This window comes from Haliaeetus albicilla, chromosome 10 (genome assembly GCF_947461875.1).
Source record: "Haliaeetus albicilla chromosome 10, bHalAlb1.1, whole genome shotgun sequence".
NCBI lineage: Eukaryota > Metazoa > Chordata > Aves > Accipitriformes > Accipitridae > Haliaeetus > Haliaeetus albicilla.
The window spans coordinates 24,142,162-24,157,236 of NC_091492.1; the positions used below are offsets into that span (position 1 = coordinate 24,142,162).

The 15,075-nt window shown below is 69.9% G+C and overlaps 4 protein-coding genes across 8 annotated transcripts; 2 read left to right on the plus strand and 2 right to left on the minus strand.

Annotated features, from left to right (window-relative positions):
• The first annotated feature begins 496 nt into the window (after window positions 1-496).
• On the plus strand, window positions 497-3,524 carry PPOX (protoporphyrinogen oxidase). 4 transcript variants are annotated; one of them, XM_069794043.1, is made up of 12 exons: window positions 499-722; window positions 840-974; window positions 1,464-1,579; window positions 1,652-1,784; window positions 1,879-2,023; window positions 2,111-2,301; window positions 2,382-2,442; window positions 2,541-2,659; window positions 2,743-2,856; window positions 2,932-3,081; window positions 3,170-3,212; window positions 3,286-3,524. In XM_069794043.1, the coding sequence occupies exons 1-12, from the start codon at window positions 636-638 to the stop codon at window positions 3,420-3,422; spliced, it is 1,431 nt and encodes a 476-aa protein (XP_069650144.1). In that variant the 5' UTR covers window positions 499-635; the 3' UTR covers window positions 3,423-3,524. The 4 variants fall into 4 exon arrangements, with proteins under 4 accessions (XP_069650147.1, XP_069650144.1, XP_069650145.1 ...); XM_069794047.1 differs by having other exon boundaries at window positions 628-722; window positions 820-974; XM_069794046.1 differs by lacking the exon at window positions 2,932-3,081 and having other exon boundaries at window positions 497-722.
• Window positions 3,472-6,405, minus strand: B4GALT3 (beta-1,4-galactosyltransferase 3). Its single transcript, XM_069794048.1, has 7 exons — window positions 6,288-6,405; window positions 5,862-6,203; window positions 5,236-5,471; window positions 4,970-5,160; window positions 4,765-4,887; window positions 4,458-4,562; window positions 3,472-4,374 (listed from the first exon to the last, which is right to left on the minus strand). Exons 2-7 carry the CDS (start codon window positions 6,115-6,117, stop codon window positions 3,879-3,881), a joined length of 1,407 nt encoding a protein of 468 aa, XP_069650149.1. The 5' UTR covers window positions 6,118-6,203; window positions 6,288-6,405; the 3' UTR covers window positions 3,472-3,878.
• Window positions 6,406-6,762: 357 nt separating this feature from the next.
• Window positions 6,763-9,539, plus strand: LOC138687336 (palmitoyltransferase ZDHHC3-like). 2 transcript variants are annotated; one of them, XM_069794090.1, is made up of 9 exons: window positions 6,763-7,051; window positions 7,262-7,350; window positions 7,548-7,621; window positions 7,753-7,865; window positions 8,008-8,069; window positions 8,329-8,443; window positions 8,634-8,706; window positions 8,821-8,922; window positions 9,032-9,539. In XM_069794090.1, exons 1-9 carry the CDS (start codon window positions 6,909-6,911, stop codon window positions 9,143-9,145), a joined length of 885 nt encoding a protein of 294 aa, XP_069650191.1. In that variant the 5' UTR covers window positions 6,763-6,908; the 3' UTR covers window positions 9,146-9,539. The 2 variants fall into 2 exon arrangements, with proteins under 2 accessions (XP_069650191.1, XP_069650190.1); XM_069794089.1 differs by having other exon boundaries at window positions 6,779-7,051; window positions 8,821-8,950.
• Window positions 9,540-9,716: 177 nt separating this feature from the next.
• Window positions 9,717-14,147, minus strand: ADAMTS4 (ADAM metallopeptidase with thrombospondin type 1 motif 4). The gene is made up of 9 exons (XM_069794027.1): window positions 13,237-14,147; window positions 12,398-12,721; window positions 12,006-12,138; window positions 11,748-11,918; window positions 11,377-11,663; window positions 11,094-11,280; window positions 10,802-10,977; window positions 10,555-10,730; window positions 9,717-10,464 (listed from the first exon to the last, which is right to left on the minus strand). The coding sequence occupies exons 1-9, from the start codon at window positions 13,711-13,713 to the stop codon at window positions 10,056-10,058; spliced, it is 2,340 nt and encodes a 779-aa protein (XP_069650128.1). The 5' UTR covers window positions 13,714-14,147; the 3' UTR covers window positions 9,717-10,055.
• Window positions 14,148-15,075: the final 928 nt, after the last annotated feature.

Genomic DNA, 15,075 nt, shown 5'->3' on the forward strand with positions numbered 1-15,075 from the left:
GGGCGGGACTGGAGGCAGGGGGCGGGGTTATAGTCAGAGGGGCGGGGCAAGAGCGGAGGGGCAGGACTGTTGGGGGTTTAGAACCGGTGGGGTGGCTCGGCTTCAAGGGCGGGGTTTAATGCACGGGGGCGTGGCTAATGGCGGAGAGGCGGGGCTTGCCGTGGGGTCCGGGGTGGGCTTTGGGGGGCGTGGCTAGTAGCAGGTGGGGCGGGGTCTGTTACAGGAAGGGAGGGCCTAGAGCTGATGGGCGGGTGAGCTGCGGGGGCGGGGGCTCATTGCTGGAGGGGCGGGTTATCGAGCGCGTGGGCGGGGCTTGTCGGGCGGGGCGGGGCGTAGGTCACCGCTAGCGGGGCGCCTTGCCGGCCGTTCCGCGCCGCCGCATGGCCCTGCCCGGCCGCCGTAGCGGGCCGACGCCTGGTCCCCGCGCCTGTCCGTCAGGGAACGGGGTCGTGCCATTGGCACACCGCGTCGTTAGCCCCGCCCTCTCCCTCATCACTCGCGGAGAAGGGGCGGGGCCTGCTCGGCCCGGGCGCCGGGAGAGGTGCGGGCGGGAGGGGCCGGGGCCGGGGGTGTCGGTGTCCTGGCGCTCAGCACGGCCTCGCCCCCCCCGCTGACCCGCCCGGCCCAGGTCCCTCATGCCGCCGACCGTGGCCGTCGTTGGGGGCGGCATCAGCGGCCTGGCCGCCTGCTACCACCTGGCCCGCGGCCCCCGCCCGCCCAAGGTGAGCCCGGGCCCGAGCCCGAGGGGGCCGGGCTGTCCCCCGGGGGGGGCCGGCATCCCCAGCCGCGGTGTCCCCGGGGCGGCTGTGGTGTCCCCAGGGTGACCGCGGTGTCCCCAGGTGCTGCTGCTGGAGGCCAGCGCCCGCCTGGGGGGGTGGCTGCAGAGCACCCGCACTGCCGACGGGGCCGTGTTCGAGCACGGGCCCAGGGGCATCCGCCCCGCCGGGGTGGTGGGCACCGACACCCTCCACATGGTAGGGGGGGCCTGGGGCTTGGTTCGGGGTGCGGGGGCTTTGGGGGGGGGTCTCTTGGGCAGGGTGCTGGGGTCAGGGGTCCTTGGGTGGGTGCCGGCGTCTGGAGGGCCCCTCTGATGGTCCAGCTCCAGGGTGCTGGAGTTCGGGGGGGGGTGTCCCTGGGTGGGTGCTCGGGTCTGGGGGAGGGCCCCTGGGTGGGTGTTTTAGGTCCCTGGGGGCACAAGGGCTCAGGGGTCCCAGGGTGCAGTGGTCCAGAGGGACCCTGGTGCAGGGTGCAAGGGCGCCAGAAGGTCTCTGGGTGGGTGCTAGGGTCTTGCGGTGTCCCTGGGTTGGTCCAGGGTGCTGGGGGTCTGGAGGGGGTCCCTGTGTGGGTGCTGGGGCCTGGGGGTCCTTGCATGGGTGCCAGGGTCCGGTTGAGGCTGCCCCAGGGCAGGTCCTGTGGCCTCTGCCGTGCCCGTCCCCCGCCCCGTCCTGCCCGTGTCTCCGCAGGTCTCCGAGCTCGGCCTGGAGGGTGACGTCCTGCCCGTCCCTGGGGACCACCCGGCTTCCAGGAATCGCTTCCTCTACACTGGCGGGGCCCTGCACAAGCTGCCCTCAGGCCTAGGGTAGGTGCCTGCCCCAGTGCCACCCCAGTGCCACCCATGGGCCACCCTGCCCTGAGCCCTCGGTGTCCCCAGGGGCCTGCTGTGGCCGGTGCCCCCATTCTCGCGGGCGCTGCTGTGGAGCGGGGTGCGGGACCTGCTGGCACCAGCCGGGACAGAGCCTGACGAGAGTGTGCACGCCTTTGTGCATCGCCGCTTTGGCCAGGAGGTGGGCGTCTGCGTGGGGGTGATAGCGCCAGGGACTTATCAGGGCCCAGCAGGGGCCAGGCGGGGACCGGCCTCACCCTGCCATGTCCATGCAGGTGGCCGACATCGCCGTGGACAGCCTATGCCGGGGCGTGTTCGCTGGGGACTGCCGAGTGCTGAGCATCCGCTCCTGTTTTCCCGCACTTTTTGAGGCCGAGCGGCGCCGGCGATCCGTCCTGCTGGGGCTGGCGTTGGGCTCCGGTGAGCACCAGGCCAGAGGGACACGATGGGGGAACACCCCGATGCCATCACTATGGCATGAGGGAACACCGGCATTGTCACCTGCAGGAAAGGAGCGCGGGGCCGAGTCAGGGCTGAGCCAGCGGGCGCGGGCTGAGCGCTGGAGCCAGTGGTCGCTGCGGGGCGGGATGGAGAGCCTGGCCCAGGCCCTGGCGGCCTTCCTGCACCCGCGCGGTGTCGAGCTGCGCTGCCATGCGCCCCTGCACCGCCTGCGCCGCCACCCCGATGGCCGCTGGCAGGTAGGGCCCTGGTGGTGGGGGTGCCAGGACACCTGGGTTCTCTTCCCATTGCCCCCTTCCACCACTCTCCTTCCCCCCAGCTCACCCTGGCAGACGGCACTGTGATGGCCGACTATGTGGTCAGCGCCCTCCCGGCTGCAGGTAGGGGTTGGGGTGCCCAGATGCCGGGGTTCCTGCAGGGCAGGGGAGAGGAGGACAGCATTATCCCCCCCCCCCCATGATGTCCCCTCTCCTCCCAGCCCTGGCTGAGGTGCTGCCTGCCGAGACGGAGCCACTGGCGCAGGAGCTGCGGCACATCCCAACGGTGTCAGTGGCCGTGGTGAACCTGCAGTATGAGGGTGTCGCGCTGCCCGTTACGGTGAGAGCGGTGCCCACAGGTGTCCCCTGGTGCCCAAGGGTGTCCCCAGAACCCACGGGTGACCCCATCCCACTCCCACCCAGGGCTTCGGGCACTTGGTGCCCTCCTCCGAGGACGCCTCCCTCCTGGGCATTGTCTACGACTCGGTGGCCTTCCCCCAGCATGACGGCACAGGGGCCACCTCGGTGCGGTTGACGGTGAGCAGCTGGGGATGGAGTGGGGGGGACAGGGATGATCTGGGTGGGGCTAACGGTGCCGCCAGTGCTGTATAGGTGATGCTGGGAGGCGCCTGGTTTGGGCAGAGCTTTGGGGACCCAGTGGCGGTGGCACCGGCACTGCTGCTGCAGCGGGCACAGGTTGCCGTGCGGGAGCAGCTGGGCCTGGAGCCTGCCCCGACCCGCTCTATCGTCAAGGTGCACCAGGTGGGTGATGGCACTGCAGGGCAGCGGGGCCTAGGGGGGTCCTGGGGGGTCTCACAGGGCTCACCAGCTGCTCCCCCCTGTCCTCCAGGCCTGCATCCCCCAGTACACGCTGGGCCACTGGCAGCGCATAGGTAAGAGGGGGCCGGGGCCTGGGGGTCCCCCGGCCCCCGCAGAGGCGCCCACTGCCCACCCCCATCCCTGCAGAGCGCATCAACCGCTTCCTGGCAGAGCAGCGGCTGCCCCTCAGCCTCATCGGGGCCTCCTACACCGGCGTCTCCGTCAACGACTGCATCGCCAGTGCCAAAGTGGCCGTTGGGCAGCTGCTGGGGCAGCTGCGCTGAGCCCCAGTGTCCCTGCGTCCCCTCCTGGCACACAGCAGCTCCATGGCAGTAGGACAAAGTGTTTTTTTAATTGAAAAACCCTTATAAAGGTCCAGGGAGCAGCTCATAAATAGAATAAATAACCGCGCACCAGTAGCGCAGCTTGCAACCATCTTCAGGCACCCATAGCCAGCAGGGAGACTGAGTCAGGCGAGCCCCTGGGGCCCCAGCTCACCCTGACCCCAGCTCTCCCTGCACCCCTTTCCAGGGGTGACCCCTAGTACCAGGCACCGGCCCCACGGCCAGCAGCTCTCCAGGCAGTTGCCCCCATGGCTCGCTGCTCCCCCCAGTCTCTCCACCAAAGCCACAGCACAACCAGCCCAGCAGCAGGTCCCCAACCCCACAAATGACGGGGGTCCCTTCCCAGCACCAGGTTGTGGCGAACAGAGTCCATCTGGGGCCCACAGTGGCCAGCAGCTAGTGGGTGCCTTGAGGCAGGCTCTGATTGTCCCCACGGGCAGGCAGCATCCCCTCCTCCTGTGTCACAGCCACACCAGTGCTGCTTCCCAGGTGGGCATCGCCCTCCCCGGCAGCCTCAGGGCTGTGCTGGGTGATCCCCGGTGCCGGTGGGGGGCTGGCACTGCCCTGGGTGCCATTACCTTCCAGTGGCTGCTGCGTGGTGGCTGTGGGCAGCTGGGGGGACAAGGACAGGCCCTGGTCCCCCCAGCCCGCAGCATCCTGGGGCAGCTTACGCAGCATCTCCTCCCGGAAGAGGCTGGTGCTGCTGCGGTACCTCTGCCCCTCGTGGCCCGGCGCTGGCCCCCTGCGGCCCCGGCCAGCACGGGGGTCCGTCCCGATGTCCACCGTGAGGTTGGTGTAGAGGGGGTGGAGGTGCTTGGCCAGCAGTGTGTAGGTGAGGGAGTTCATCCCATCCTGTGTCCACATCCGCTGTGTGCGGATCAGCAGGTCAAACCTGGAAGGGACAAGGGAAGGGGAGCATCACTGCTGAGCCCCCCACCGGCCCTCCCCCGCCGCACCCCTTGCCAGCCCCCTGACCTGTGGGGGTTCTCTTCGTTGCCTTTGTCACTCTTGTGCTTCACCATCTTGTAGTGGCCGATGGAGATGGGTGGGCGGGCGATCTTCATGCCAGCCAGGCGCACCCTGCAGATGAGCCACTGCGTCACCCAAAGGTGCCAGGGCTTGGGGACGCTGCCTGTGTCCCCCCCCCAGTGCGGTGGCAATGGCCCCCGTGTGCTCTTCCTACGCAGCGACAGTGTCCCGGGGCCTGGCGACCAGCCAGTGCCTCCCAGCAGGTCACAAACACAGGGGACGGTGAGACCAGCAGGTCCTCGTGGCATCCTACCTGGTGGCGATGTCATCGTCCTCGCCGCCCCAGCCCCAGTACTCATTGGGGAAGCCGTTGATCTTCATGTACTGGTCAGGGGTGAGAGCCGAGACCCCCCCAAAGTACTGGGGGTATGGCAGGCTGCAAGAGGGGGGACAGACACTGAGCCAGGGCCGGGGCCGGTCCCCTCACTCCCAGCTCACTCCCAGCCGTGGTCACCCACCTATATCCGAATTTATTCATGGCAATGGAGACGTGTTTGGGGTTCCAGGGGTCGCAGATGTAGAGGTTGTGGTCATTCTCAGGGATGAGGTCGACATCATGGAGGAAGAGGCAGTCCCACTCCTCGTCCTTCAGAGCCTCCTTCACCCCCACGTTCAGCAGCTTGGCCCGGTTGAAGGTGGAGTTGCCCGCCTGCGGGGAGAGGGGGCTGGCAGCAACGGCCCTTGGCACGAGCCCAGCAAAGCCGCCGGCGCCCACCGGACTCACCTGGTGCACGACATAGATGCCATACTGGAGCTGCTGACGCTGCAGGAAGGGGTGCAGGTAGTAGAGCAGGTGGCCCAGGTGGGTCTCACGGTTGCGGTGGGGGATGATGATGGCGGTGCGGGACCGGGACTCACAGGTGGAGGGTTGGTACCGGCCGCCCTCCCGCACCGCCGGGTTCTTCGCCTGGATCTGCTCCAGCGTGTGCACCCGGCTGAAGCTCACCGTCAGCGGGCCGACTGCGTGGGGGAGGCAGGGGGCTGGCGTGGGGTGGCGGGGACAGCACCCACGAGGGGGAGCACAGATCCCCAGGGCTGCTCCCCCCTGCCTCAAACCTCGGGAGCCTCCCCAAACGGGCCCTGCCTGCCCAGCTGGTCAGTCTGGGCTGGCAGCTGCAGGGCCGGTTCTTCCCCCAGGGCGGGGGGAGGGACACGGTTCTTTCCCCGGGGTGGTTTTTTTCCCTGGGGGGAGTTCTTTCCCCTGGGGCAGGGTGGCCGGTCCCTGCCCCGACAGCTCCCGGGATCCCCCCCTCCACGGCCGCTTTCGCGGCTCCACCGTGGGCAGGGCCGGGCATAACCCTCCCCTTCCCCGCGCCCGGGCGGGGCTGCTGGCAGCGGCCCCGCACTCACCGAGGAAGGGCGATCGCTCGGGGCAGAAGGGCAGGGGTTGCGCGGGGTCGGGGCGGGCGGGCTGGCGGGGCAGGAGCCGGCTGAGGTTGGCGTAGACGTCGTGGGTGCGGGAGTAGTCGAAGACGGGCCCGGCGGCGCGGCCGAAGAGGGAGGTGAGGTTGCGGAACCCCCCCAGGGAGAAGTAGGCGACGAAGGCGAACTGGCAGCCGACCAGCAGGGCCAGCGTGCAGGGCCGCTCCAGCAGCCGCCGCAGCATGGCGGGGCCCGGCCCGGACCACCGGGGGGCCCGGATCACCGGGGGCGGCTGGGGGCGTCGAGGGGGCCGGGCCGCATGGCAGGGCGCTGCGGAGAAAGGGAAGGGTCAGGCCCGCGGCGCGGGGAGCTCCGGACGCCGCGGACCCCCCCGCCCGGACCCCGCCCCGGTACCTGCGGGCGTCGGGAACACCTCAGTGCCGCCCGGCTGCCGCCGCCATCTTGGAACGGGGAAAGAGAGAGCGAGCGCGCGGGGTGGGCCGTGGTGACGAGAGGGGGCGGAGCCTCCCTGACGTGACAGGTGTTAAAGGGGCCGTTCGGGAGCACGTCCCGTGTCTCCCCCCCGGCGGCGGTTCCGGCGGGCGGGGTCAGAGGGCGGGGTCAGAGTGGGGATAGGGCCCCGCTCAGGCAGGGGGGGCCGGGGTGGTGTCACCCAGGTCCCTGGGGCAGGCTGGGACCCGCGGGTCCCGGCTGGGGGTGGTAAAGGGGGACGCGGCCCCACGGGCCTTGAGGGGAGCGGGCGGAGGGCCCCTCGGGGTGCTGGGAAGGACAGGGGGAGCCCGGGTGAGTGGCCGGAAGGGGCGGCGGGCCCCGGGGGGGGCTGCGGGATCCCGGGGCGCCGGCTGGGTGACGGGCGGCGGGGCTCCTCGTGGGGCCGCCCAATGGGGCGTGTCCACCTCAAGCTCCTCCCCGCTCCGTTGCCGCGGCAACCGCGCACGCCACCGCACCCCCTTCCGCGTGTTGGTCCCGCCCCTGCTATCGACGTCACGGCCGGGGCGCGGCGGCGGGGGCGTCATGGCGGCGGCGGCGGCGGCGGCCGGGCGGTGCGGGCGGGACCCGTGCGGTGCCCTCTGCCCGCTGCTCACCTACCTCGGCGTGGGCTACGCCGACTACGCCGTGCTGGCCCACGTCCTGCCGCAGCCCGCCCTGCACGGCAGGTGCCACCGGGAACCGGGGGGGCCCTCGAGGGGGGGGCGGCGGCGCGCGTCCCCTCCCCGCGGCCCCGGGGTTCCCCCCCGGGAGTGTGGGGTTCCCCCCGGGCACTAGATCCCCGGGGCTGCTGGGCCGGTGGCGTCCCCGTCGCCGCGGGGTCCCCGGGCACCGGCCCCGCGGTGCTGCCCTGACCCCGCGCCCCCTCTTCCCCGCAGCCCCTGGTGCCCTTTCCACGCTGCCGCCTTCAACCTCATCGTCCTGCTGCTGCTGGCCTGCCACGCCCGCGCCGTCCTCGCCGACCCCGGTGAGCGCCCGCCCCCGACCGGCCCCCCCCGCCCCGCCCCCGATCCCCGCGGAGCCCCAGGGCCGGGCATCCTCCGTGCACCGTCTGGGTACCGCGGGGGGAGCGGCTGTTCGGCGCCCCGCTGCGGGGGTGGCTGTGCCGTTGCGTCCCGGCGAGGGGGGTGCTCACCTTACCCCCCCCTCTCCGCCGCCCCCCAGGCGTAGTTCCCCTCCCCGACACCGCCATCGACTTCTCCGACCTGCGCAGTGGGGCCCCGCGGAAGCCCGAGCGGGTGAGGCCGGGGAGCCGAGGGGGCGGCCGGGGGGTCCGGTGGGGCGAGATGGGGGTGAGGGGCTGCGCTGCGGCCCCGCTCAGCCGGGAGCGACCCCGGCGTCCGGTCCCCGCTGAGCACCGTCCCAGCAGAGCCAGGAGGACTGGACGGTGTGTGACCGCTGCGAGGCATACCGACCGCCTCGCGCCCACCACTGCCGCATCTGCCACCGCTGCGTGCGCCGCATGGACCACCACTGCCCCTGGTAGGCACCTTCGGCACGGCCTCGTGCCGGGGCACGAGGGGCTCTGCCACGGCTCGTTCCAGTCCCTGGGCACCGGAGAGTGCTCCGAGAGGGGACCAGGGACAGCAAGACACCCATCACCCGTCTGTCTATCCATCCATAGGATCAACAACTGCGTCGGGGAGTTAAACCAGAAATACTTCATACAGTTCCTCTTCTACGCCGGTGAGTGCTCGTGCGGGGGTCCCCATTCCCTGTGGGGCAGCCCCACTCCTGGGGCTTCTTGTGGGCAGGAGGTGGGTGATGGGGTGGGTGAAGGGCTGGGTAACACCCACCCACTGCTGGGGATGGCCTGGTGAGGCTGGGGGCTCCCAGGGGCCTGTCAGGGTGCCCAGCCCCATGGCAGCAGGCAGCTCTGGGGGGATGTGATGTGGGTCGGGGAGGGTGCTTGCTGCCCACACACTCACTGCTTGCTCTGTGCCAGGGGTGGCTAGTCTCTACGCTGCAGGACTGGTGCTGGCCGCCTGGCTGGGACCGGTGGGCAGGAGCCCGGCAGGGATGGCAGCGGGAGGAGATGTTGCCAACAACCGTGTCCAGACGTGAGTGGGGGCAGCGTGGGGGTCCCGTCTCCCTCCTCTGCAGAGGAGCTTGCAACAGGAGGGGAGGGCCAGGGTGGCGGCGCCATGTTGGGACCCTGGGCCTGCCCTGGGCGCAGCAGGGATGGGCTCTGGGCTGCCCCATGTCGACTCCGGCCCCTGGCCCCGCTCTGACCCGCCCCTGCCTTCCCAGGGCTCACTGCATTATCCTGCTGCTAGAGTCCCTCTTCTTCGGAGCCTTTGTCACCGTCGTGTTTTATGATCAGGTTAGTGGGGCAGAGGTGGTGGCTGGGAGCACAGGCACAAGCCGGGGATGGGGGGGTGCACCGGCATGAGCAGGGGTGGCTGTGTGCTGGCAGTGACAACCCCGTTACCCCCAGGTCGTGTCGATCATCACGGACAAGACGCCCCTGGAGCAGCTCCGCAATCGGGGGTTGAAGGAGATGAACCGGGAGGGGCCACGTCCCCTGAAACCCAAACTGGTGCTGCTGCGGGAGGTGTTCGGGCGAGGTGCGTGGGGCCGGGGAGTTTTGTGGGGCTGGGGCCAGGGATCCCAGCACGGTTCATGCCTCTCCCCTTCCCTCTGGCCAGGTTTCGTGCTCTGCTGGCTCTTCCCCTGGAGCTGCAGCACCGCCCCAGGCACGGGTCCCATGTACAGCCCCCTGCCCAGCCACTATGTCTGAGCTCCCTGTACTTGGCACGTGAGAGGATGCTGGAAACACACCGATGACAGCTTCATGCCGGGATGCGAAGCCGTGACTGAGCTTCACTGCCTCCGTGCCCGGCCACGTGAGCCCTCTGCCCACCCAGGGGTGAATTGGCTGCCCCCAAAGCCAGGGCATTTCCCTGGCAGCACCAAGCCAGTGCAGCAACGAGCTCCTGGGGCTTTCCGGCAGAGTGGGTGCCTGGCCCCGCTGTCCTTGGAGTGCAGCGGGGTAGGATTGTCCACCCCGGGATGTCTCAGAGCAGGCTGGCAGCAGGGCCCTGTGTGCCAGCAGCTCTGGCTGCCGTCTCGAGAGACAGGTACAGACCTCTGGCCACCCTGGGGGGCTGCACACAGCTGGGAGGAGGCACCCAATAAAGTCCCATTCTGGGCAAGGCTGGTGGTGGCCTGTTCTTGGGGAGCGCTGGTGGCACCCTGGGGGGGGGGGGGGAAGATGCCAGGGAAAGATGCTGGGACTGTGCTGGGAGCAGTAACGGAGAGTCAATGCAGCTGCGCCCGAGGGACATTGCGGTGCCTGGCACCACCATGCCAATCACCACACACCATGCTAGCTGGCTCCATAAATAGCTTTAAATAACGGCACTGCAATAAATTACAGCTGGGTGGCTGTGCCGGCGGGGGGGCTGCAGCTGGGGAGGGGGCGGCCCTGGGGCCTGCCCAGGGGGTCACCCCACTCTGCCCATGGAGGGGCTGAGGTAGATGTGGTTACCTGCACTGCGGCTGGTCCCATGCATGGCATGAGCCCGCCAGGGCTTTGCTGAGGGGCTGCGCAATGCCATCCCATGGACGGTGCCCCCGCTCCTGGTGGGCAATAAATAACCAAATAAATAGGCGCTGCAGTGGCCGCTGGGATCACTCTGGCAGAGCCACGTCCCAGCCAGGCTCATGCCGCTACTTGTGTCGCTGGCGGCTCCTGAGGATCTCCAGGATCTCAGCTTTCTGCTTCTCCCAGGCTGCCGACGGGTGTCTCTGTGCCCGGGGCACGAAGAAGCTGTATTTCAAGCGCGGTGGGTGCTGCTCGTCCACCACCAGCACCTGCAGCACCAGTGGTTCGCGCAGCGGCCCCCGGCCTGTCAGCATCTCGGTGGCCGCTGTGGCACCGCTGTAGCGCAGGGTCACGCCGCCTGCCAGCACCACATCAGTTGGGGAGGGCACCAGGACGTAGCCGCCATTGAGCAGGGAGCCACCGGCCGGCCGCCGCAGTGCCAGGAAGATGTCCTCGCTGCCTGCCGCTGAGATCTGCCGGACCAGGAGGTGTGTGGCACCCGCCGGGATGGTCACCACGTCGTTGTAGCCATAGCTGCGGGGCACAGCGGGGTTGGAGGGGGGGGATGATGGCAGCCCACAGGTGGCATCCCCCCCACCCCCCTACCACTGCTGAGGTGCTTACTGGGGTTTGGTGAAGGAGCCATAGACCTTGGTGCAGCCAGAGCCGTCACCGCCACACGTCATGCATTTATCAAACTTCTTCTTGGAGCCAATGATGCGGTCACAACCAGCGGGGATGCAGCGACCCTGCACACACACCCCTGTGCTCTCAGGGGAGCAGGGTGTCCCGTCAGCCACCTGCGGCACAGCACAGTCTCAGCACCTGCCGGAGGCATCCTGGGGCGCCCGGCAGGTGGGGGGACACTCACCCTCGGCTGTAGCACATGGTAGTAGCCCAGGGTTTGGGACTGGCAGATCAGCTTACACTGGTCCTGTTCGGAGACACCGCTGTAGCGTGGCACCCAGTCCTGGGGGGCCAGGAGCCCCCTGACAAGGTCAGGGCGATGGTTGTAGGTGGCACATTGCTCCTCCCGGAAGGTGAGGGCTGCCGGCAGCAGTGGGGCACAGTCAGCACTGGCGGCAGCCCCCAGCCACCCCCACAGCCCATGCCGGGGACCAGTGATAACCCTGCTCTCCCCCACCGCCACCAGCCCCACTCACGGGTGCTGCCAGGACACTCCTCCACGTTGCAGGACTGGAAGCGGGTGCGCTTGCCCTCACAGTACTGGCCACCGTGGCGAGGTGCTGGCGCGGTGCAGTTGCGGTGGGAGAGCTGGACGCCACCACCGCAGGTCCGTGAGCACCCACCCCACGGTCCCCATGGTCCCCATCCGCCATCCACAGGTGTCTGCAGCCAGAAAACGCAATGGGGGGGTCAAACCCCGCTACTGGCAGGTGAGTGCCCACCCCACCACCCACCCCACGCTGCCCCACTGGGACTCACGGTGAGCTTCTGCATGTGGCTGATGCCGACACAGAGCCCATCCATGCAGACTCTGCCCGGCGCACATGGAGTGCCGTCAGCCCAGGGGAAGTGCTTCGTCTGGCAGACGGAGCGGCCGCTGACACGGCCGGTGCACCACAGCGAGGCGCAGGGTGGCTGCAGGTCACCGCAGTGCCGCGAGTCGGGCCCAAAGGCAAGCTGGCATTGCCGCAGCACCGGGTAGATGCTGCCTGGCAGCACCGAGGGCAGCTGCAGCCACTCTGAAGGCTTGTCCAGTAGGCATTGACCTGCGGGGACACGGCACCGCTGCACCAGGGGTCCCTGAGGGTATTGGGACCCCCTGCACTGAGACCACCTGTGCCGGGTCATACCATGGCCGTTGTCCAAGAAGTCGGTGATGAAGTGGGCGCTGCATGGGGACCACATCTCACCAGGCTCCAGTGAGGAGAGGACAGGAGCCATCACGCGGCGGGTGGCTCCAGAGCGGCTGTTCAGCTCCCGGCAGGGCTGGGAGGTGTCATGCAGCATGTTGAAGATGTGGCCTGTGCCGGGGGATGGTGGTGTCAGCCCTAGGGGCAATCATGGGTGGCAGCGCCCCACCCCCAGCCCCGCAGGCTCCTGCTGCTCACCCAGCTCATGTGCAGCCGTGAATGCTGACTGCAGCCCGTCGTCCTCCACGATGGCACAGCTCCGCTCGGGGTCACAGATGGTGCCCACATCAGCCATGCCCAGTGTGTCACAGGTGGCTGCCCCACACAGGTCCTGGTGGCAGGCAGGGTGTGTGTGGGGGGTCTTGGGGACACCTACAAACCCGGCCAGCACCCAAACTCCCTGGGATGGGCCCCAGGGACCCCACCAGCCCTGAAACCCATGGACACCCCAGGGGCTTGGCCAGCACCCAAACACCTTGGGGGACACCCAGGGACCCTGCCAGCTCCCAACAACCCTGCAGGGACCCCAAACAGCCCTGCAGCACTCCTGGAGCCCCCCAGCAACCCCCCAGCTGTCACCCCACACACACCTGCCGCGTGAAGAGGATGGCGGTGTCAAAGTGGAGGGGACTGTCCTCGTTGGGGACGTTGAGCCCCTTCTGCCACTGGCAGAAGTTGCGGAGCATCTGGGCAGCGTTGGGAGTGGTGGGGGGCCCGGGGGTACCCTGGCCCAGCACCACCAGCCGCGTCACCCGCAGCTCCACCGCGTTGCCCAGACTACTGTGCCGGAAGGACCGGGCGGCCGCCGCCAGCACCGTCAGCAGGTACCGCCGGAGCCCGGCGCCATGGAACTGGGCCATTGACTCGTCCGCCACCACCAGCATCTCCACGTACCGTGGCACCGAGGCAAAGCGCTGCGGGGAAGCGGGGCACTGGGGCAGGGGACCGGCATCCCGGTGCCCCCCAGCACCCCCCACCCACCCCGTGCCGGTGCCCCCAGCACCGTGCCCATGCCAGCTCAGTGCACCCCGGTGTCTGTGGGTTCGGTACCAGCGCCCCCCCCCGTCCCCTGTTCCCCCCCACACACCTCGCAGGGTCCCGGCCGCCTGTGGCCCCGGTCGCCCCCTCGGGGCGGGTCCCGGCGATGCCCCGGGAGGCGGAGGGGAAGCCCGGCCCGGCCCGCCCCTGGCCCAGCCCGTCTAGGTCTGGTGTATCCCGGTCCCAGCCGATCCCGGTCAGTCTCGTCCTGTCCTGGTCCGGTGTGTCCCCATCCATCCTTGTCCATCCTTGGCCCGGCCCGGCCCGGTCCACCCCGGTCTGGTATGTCCCGGTCCATCCTTGTCCATCCTTATCCCAGCCCATCCCTGTCCACCCCGCTCCGTCCCGGTCCCAGCCCATCCCGGTCCGCCGTGTCTCGGTCCGGCCGTACCTTGGCTCTCCTCGGGGCCGGCCCCACGCGGGACCGTGTCCCGGCTTCGTCCGGTGTCGTGACGGGACACGCGGGACCGGGGGCGGCCCCGACGGCAGCGACAGCAGCGACCAGGAGCGCCAGGAGCGCGCGGCGCATGGCCCGGGCACCGCGACACCACCGCGACACCGCGACAGCGGGAGGCGACAGTGGGTCTCGCCGGCTCTGCCCGCGCCTTTTAACGGGGGGGAGAGGCGGCCCCGGGCGGGCGGGGCGGAGCGGGGCTGCCCCGGCGGCGGCGGGGGGGTGGCCCCGGCCCCCCCGGGCCGTTCCGGGAAGGCAGAGCCTGGTCCCCCGGGAGCAGGGCCGGGCCGGGGGATGCCCCGCACCGGGATCCCCTTGCCGCGACCCCAGCACCGGCATCCCCTCGGCAGGACACCCTCGCCCAGGCTCCTGCATCTCGCTGGGACCCCCGCTCAGGGATGCCCTCGCCAGCATCCCCTCGCTGGGACCTCTTCGCTGGGACACCCGCACCGGGACCCCCTCACCAGCACCCCTGCACCAGGACCCAGCACCCGGACCCCCTCGCCAGGATCCCCTTGCCGGGACCCCCGCACCAGCATCCCCTCGCCAAGAGCTCCTCGCCCAGACCCCTGCACTGGGACCCCCTCGCTGGGACGGCAGAGCCCGGGGTCAGTGTGGGCACCTGCCAGGGGTGACTGTGGTGTGCCCAGGGTGAGCACCGGGCTGGGGACACCCCGGGGTGCTCCCCCACCCTGCAGCACCCTCTGCCCCCTAATACCCCACTGCTCCATCCCCATCCCCATCCCTGCCTGTCTCCTTCATCCCTCCTCCTCCTCCTCACCCCTCCCTGTTCCCTCCATCCCAGCGCATCCAGCCTCAGCCCCTCCGTCCCCTCCCTGTGTCCACATTTCCCAGCAGGGCCACCCGCTGTGTCACACACCCCGAGTCACCTCCTGGCCCCCAGCCCGGCCAGGCAGGACACGGGCCGCATCCTGCTTCCTCCTTTCTCGGAATGGGGGGCTGGGCCCAGCCACCCTTCCTGCCCCGTCACCCCCCAGCACCCCTGTCTGGGGGTGCCCTGTGTGGCACTGGGTGCTGCTGTGTGGGTGCTGGTGCCAGTGCCATCCCCGCCATCCCCGGGAGAACAACAGGGTGACGCGGCCCTGCACAAAGGGAGCCGGCAGCACCCGGCGCCGCTGCACAAAGGGCCTCTGTACCAGCACCACAGCGGTGCTCGGCTGCACCCATGGGACCCCACCGGCACCACAGCCGGGCCTGGCTGGGACAGCACCTGCCCGGCACCCACCCGTGCCCAGGAGCGGTGCCACCAGTGGGGCACGGAGCCCACCACAGCCTGGGCGCCTGCCATGGCTGGCAGCCTGTATGTGCAGCATCCGCTGGGCAGCAGCATCTGCCACAGTCAGCATCCGCCAGAGCCGGCATCCCATGGGCTGCGGCATCTGCTGGCTCTGGCATCCGGCACAGCCGGCATCCCTGGGAGCTGACATCTGCTCTGGCCGACATCCGCCTCCTCTGGCATCTGCCACGAGCAACATCCGACACCTCTGGCATCTGCTGGCTTCAGCATCCCCCCAACTCCAGTGTTGCCCAGCTCCAGTGTCTCCCAGCTCCAGCATCCCCCACAGGTCTGGGGTCCGGGCCGTGGGGCACCCTTGGGTGCCGGCAGGGGCTCAGCACAGGAGGCTCCTCCTGGCTCAGCCTCCTGGCCTGTGGCCGGATCCAGCCCCAGCAGGGTGGCCCTGTGCCGGGAGGAGGGGTTGCCAGCAGCCAACATCTGGACAGCATCAGCTCGCACGGCCACCGTGACTCACGCCG